The 5,350-nt window shown below is 44.4% G+C and overlaps 1 protein-coding gene across 1 annotated transcript in view; it reads left to right on the top strand.

The window, feature by feature from the left end:
• Positions 1-875: 875 nt before the first annotated feature.
• NPTX2 (neuronal pentraxin 2) overlaps positions 876-5,350 on the top strand; it is a 22,475-nt gene continuing 18,000 nt past the window's right edge. The window contains exons 1-2 of the mRNA XM_044657438.1: positions 876-1,355; positions 3,807-4,023. Coding sequence (XP_044513373.1) covers positions 876-1,355; positions 3,807-4,023 — 697 coding nt within the window. The remainder of the gene's footprint in view (positions 1,356-3,806; positions 4,024-5,350) is intronic.

Below are 5,350 nucleotides of genomic sequence, written 5' to 3'. Positions count from 1 at the left end.
CCGCTTCTGCTTCGTTCCTCCTCCGGACCTTAGCCAGCAGGATCCAGGCTGCAGTCACCGGTCCTGCCAACACGCTCCCTCCCCTCCCCCCTCTCTCGCCCAACCCCTCTCCTCCCCATTAGCTCAGGATGGGAAAAAAGAAACGCGCCACTCTAAGGCTCTCCGACAGGTGCGCTACAGGGGCCCACTACCTCACCCTACTCTCTTCCTTTCCCCTGCCACCCCCAGCCACCATCCCCCGGCTCCCACTCCCGCTCCTCCCCACACCGTCAGTCCAGCACGCGCAGCCTGGGACGCAGCCAATGGGAAAAGCGAAGACCCGCCACTCCATCCTCATACCGTCCGCCCCTCCCCAGCCCCAGTTCTGATCCTCCCTGCTCCGCTATGCACAGGGGGCCCAGATGACGCGCAGCCCGAGCATCAGCCAATCAGGGCTCGTTAGTGGCTGCGCCCCGCACGCCTTCCACTAGCTTTAAGAATGGGAGAGCGCGCGCGCTGAATCTGACAGGAGAGCATTGCTCAGTGCCCAGCAAAATACAAGTCCAGCCTAAGCCGTTTACAAGAGCAAACAAGTAGCCGCGCAGGAGTGTGAGCCTCGGCTGGGCTCTTCGTCTCCTCGAGGAACTAGTCTTCTGAGTTGGAGGGAAAGGACAAGTCTTTTGGAGAAGGGGAGGCTTAGGACTTTGTTGCCGTTTCGGGAAGATTTTGCAAAATCCTCTGCTCCAGTGCTAAGTCGTGTCCTGGTGGAGTATAGCCCGTCTTTGCCCAATTCCTCCATCCCTTTTCCCTCTCTCCCCTCAATGCTAAGCCACATCACAGTTGGCTTCGCAGAGGTGTGAAGTGAGTTGAGCTCCCATCCGGTGGGTTCAGACAGAATGCTGGTGCTGCTGGCCACAGGCGTCGTGTTCTTGGTGGTCTCTGGGGGTGGGTGGGGGATCGGAGTGCGGAGTCAGGAGAGCCAGGCGCCACCTGGGAGCCGGTTCGTGTGCACCTCATTGCCCCTGGACGCTACTAGTGCAGGCTGTCCACTCCCAGCAGTCCCTATTCAAGGAGGCGCGCTGACCCCCGAAGAAGAGCTCAAAGCTACAGTGTTGCAGCTGCGGGAGACCATCCTGCAGCAGAAGGAGACCATTGGAAACCAGCGGGAGACTATCCGCGAGCTGACCGGCAAGCTGACCCGCTGTGAGAGTCTGGCTGGCGGTGCCGACGGCAAGTCCGGTCCCTGGAGGAAGGAATACAGCAAAACTGGGACCGGAAAAGATACCATGGGTGACCTTCCCCGAGACCCGGGCCAGGTCATCGACCAACTGAGCCGGACCATGCAGAGCCTGAAGGACAGGCTGGAAGCCCTCGAGGTACCGAGAGTTGGGGGTGGGGGCGTACCCTGCGGGAAGTTAGCTAAGCTCGAATTGAGGATGTTGGAGAGAGAGAAGTGGGAGGGTCATAGAGCTCAGCCTCGGGGCGGATTGGGAATTAGGACCCTTACCAACCACTTGAGAGACTAGTTCCCGGGTGCCAAATCCCCAGAAAATTTCTCTTAGCCTGAATTTGAGGGGAGGATGGTGGGGGTGGGGGTGGGGGTGGAGAAAGGGTGATGTAGGAAGAGTGTGGTAGTGTTCACGGCGGCGGGATGAGATTGGTTGTGTACGTGTTGGGTTATATATATAGTACGTTTGTATTTGCAGCTAACTTAGAATGTTCGTGCTTCTATTCACATATCTTTACTTACCTGTCTGTGTGACAGGGAGACAGATACCGAGAGAAGAGGGAAGGAGAGAGAAGAAAAAGGAGGAGGCGGAATGGAGAAAAGAAGGAAAAAGATAAAAAGGAGAAGAAAAAAAGGAAAGGGGGGAAGAGAGAGGGGGAAGAAGCAGGGGAGAGGAGAACAAGAAAGGGGGTAGAATGATGGGGGAAAGGAACACAGATGGGCTAATAAGAGAGAGAGATGGAAAAGGAGAAGAGAGATAGGGCAAAGGGGAGAGATGGGTTACGGGTGGAGAAGAGGATAAAGGAGGAAAAGGGAAGAAGAGCGGAGACAGAACCAGAGACAGACAGGACACACAGAGACAGAGGTTCCTAAATGAAAATAGAATCGAACAAATTGTCACTTGTACTGGTTGGGGGCGGGTCGGGGAGGGGGAAACTCAGTTCCTGGCTGCGGATCCATAAATCTAGTCTCGCCTCCAAGCTGCCATTCTGAAGTTACATTTGGTTCTCCAAATGGTTCCTGTGAGAAAACTCTTCTGTTTCCTTTTTGTCCCATCCTCATTCCCTGATTCCAGAATTCAATAGGCCGAATATTCTCTTCACTGTTCTTGAAAGAAAGAGTTAAAATTCAGTTCCCCACCATTGCTGTGAGAATGGGAGTATTCTGTTTGTTTCCTAGGAACCATTATTGATAAGATTATTGAGTATGAGATGCTTTTCTTGTAAACACCAAAAGAAAACATTTTTGGAATTTCTTTTTTTTTTCTTCCTCAGTTGAGGCATGTAATATATGTTTCTGTATTTCCTTTTTAAAAAAAATATTCCTTGATCTCTCCTATCTGTGCCCAGACTCTCCTTTAGGTTTGTGATACTGACATGTGGAATCATATGACATTGGCATATGGTGTATCCTTTAATAGAGCAGTAGAGGGCTGGAACAGAAGTGGTAAAAAAAAAAAAGATATTTCAGAAATATGTGAAAATGTGTGTCTGTGTTACTTCACACACTTCACACTGTACTTACTAAAATTAAATTGGAAGGTCTTATGAATGTACCTACCATGAATGGGCTGCCAAGTCTGGGATTGTTAAGTGAAATCCAAGCAGAAAGAAAATGATCTCATTAATTTCAAAGGAAATGAATGCTAAAATGTTGTGAAATCTAACAAGTAATTTTAAGGTGTGATTCTTTTTGCTAAGGAGGGGGAGAAGTCATATCCATTCTCGTTGTTAAAGAAATTATTCCTTAACTTTCAGAATAGCTTTGAACTTTTATGGAGAAAAAAAAGGTTTTAGTCTCTAATTTGACCTTATTTGCCTAGGAATTGAAGTTTTTCTGCATTTTAGAATAAATAGAAAAATTATTGAGAACATTTCTCTATCAGCTACACATAAGGTTTGAATGATAAACAGTAATGACCATGAAATCACTTCAGAGTTTTCTGTGATATAATGTCCAAATATTGGAGTAATTGTAGATATTTGACACATCACTTAATGATGAGGTCTAAACTAGATGAAAGAATTCAACAGAAATAAAGATTAATATTCATTAAGAACATTTAAAATATTAATTTCTAGAATTTAAAGCATTTTAAATCACATTAATGTCCCCTTGATACCTGTTCATCTCCTTTTATACAGCATTAAAGATTTCGATCTGTTATAATTTCTCTATTAATTTTGAGAGAATTTTGATTTGCATTTTAAAAAGTCAAGGTTGTTTCTTTTGTGGGGAGAAGAGGGAGGGGAGGGGTAAATATGACCCAAAGAGGTTGTAAGTTTCAATAATTGGTTAGAAGTTTACATATTTAGTAAGGAAAAAAAAAACTTTTGCAAGAGATAAAGAGGTTCATGAATTTCAAATATTGTAGCAAAAAATAATCCCTAGTTTAGTGAAAGTCATTTTCAACAGAGCATACAAGTAAACCATTTCCTTCCCACTGTTGGTATAATTTAATGCTTATGTTTTGGAAACTCTTCTCCCTAGTGGTTGTGCCATTGGATTTAAATTTCACAGTTTTTCTTTTCAACTGGCATAAATACCTCTCTCTCTCTCTCTCTCTCTCTCTCTCTCTCTCTCTCTCTCTCTCTCAAAGCACCAACTACGTGTCAATGTGTCATATGCAGTTCTACCTAATGACTTTCGAGAGATGCTTCAGAGGAGGCTTGGGGAGCTGGAACGCCAGCTTTTAAGCAAAGTGGCTGAACTTGAGGATGAAAAATCTTTGCTTCATAATGAGACTTCAGCTCATCGACAGAAGACAGAGACAGCACTAAATGCACTCCTGGAAAGAGTTTCTGAGTTAGAAAGAGGTAGCTTTTCTTTTTCTTTTTCTTTTTCTTTTTTAGTTTCTAACTGATCAGTAAATTCATAGGTTTATAGGATTTAGAGTTTGGATACTATCATTTAGTTTAGACCTCTCATCCAACTTCTTCATTCTGCAGTTGGAGAAACTGAGGCCTATAGAGAAGTGACTTGTTCAAGATAATTTTGTCCAAACTATTCTTCTTCTTCTTCTTCAGTTGTTTCCGTCTTGTCCTACTCATCATGACCCTATTTGGGTGTTTCTTGGCAAAGATACTGGAACTTTTTTTGCCTTTTCCTTCTCCAGCTTATTTTATGGATGAGAAAACTAAGGCGCATATAGGTTTAAGTGACTTGCCCAGGGTCATACAGCTAGTGTCTGAGCCCAGATTTCAACTCAGGAAGATGAATCTTCCTGACCTCCGGCCCAACACCGTATCCATTGCACTACCTAGCTGCCCATAAATTGCTATTTTAGGAAATTGGGAAATTGCATAAAGGAGGCAGACAGGGCAGGTCTGAAGTCCTTGAAGGCCATTTAATCATGGTCATCTTTGTAATTTTCACACTACCTAGTCCAGAACCCTTTTACAGAATAGGCATTCAGTAAATATTTTTTGATTTAATGAATGTGCTAGCTAGAATCTTTTTCACCATCATAAGTGACTAATTTGGCCAGAGTGCTGAAAATCATTAAATCTCTGTTGGAGATGATATAGCTGGGGTTACAGTTCACATTGCCTCCTTCCCCCCTCCAGTTAGAGCACTAAGTCTGTAATCAAGAAGACCTGAGTTAAAATCTGACTTCAAATACTTACTAGCTATGTGACCCTGGGCAAGTCATTTAAGCTCTGTTTAACTCAGTTTCCTCATCTATAAAATGGAGATAATAATTGAACCTATCTTCCAGATGTGTTATGAGGATCAGTTAGTGTAAAATGCTTAGTACAGTACCTGGGACATACTAGGTACTTAATAAACGCTTGTGTCCTTTCATTCAGAACTTGTTTGGTTTCTGACTGACACAAAATAATAAGGACATTTTCTTTTTCTTCCATCATTAGGACAATTTTACTTTTAAAATCCAGTATTGGGGGGGAGGGGGGGCAGCTGGTGGCTCAGTGGATTGTAGAGCCAGACCTAGAGACGGGAGGTCCTAGGTTCAAATCTGGCCTCAGACACTTCCTAGCTGTGTGACCTGGGCAAGTCACTTAACCCTCATTGCCTAGCCCTTAATGCTCTTCTGCCTTGGAACCAATACACGGCATTGACTCCAAGATGGAAGATAAGGGTTTAAAAAAAATCCAATATATCTCCATAGGAATAAAATATAAA

The sequence above is a fragment of the Gracilinanus agilis genome, chromosome 1 (assembly GCF_016433145.1).
Source record: "Gracilinanus agilis isolate LMUSP501 chromosome 1, AgileGrace, whole genome shotgun sequence".
In the NCBI taxonomy this organism is placed as follows: domain Eukaryota; kingdom Metazoa; phylum Chordata; class Mammalia; order Didelphimorphia; family Didelphidae; genus Gracilinanus; species Gracilinanus agilis.
This window is presented reverse-complemented; position numbering and strand designations above follow the sequence as displayed.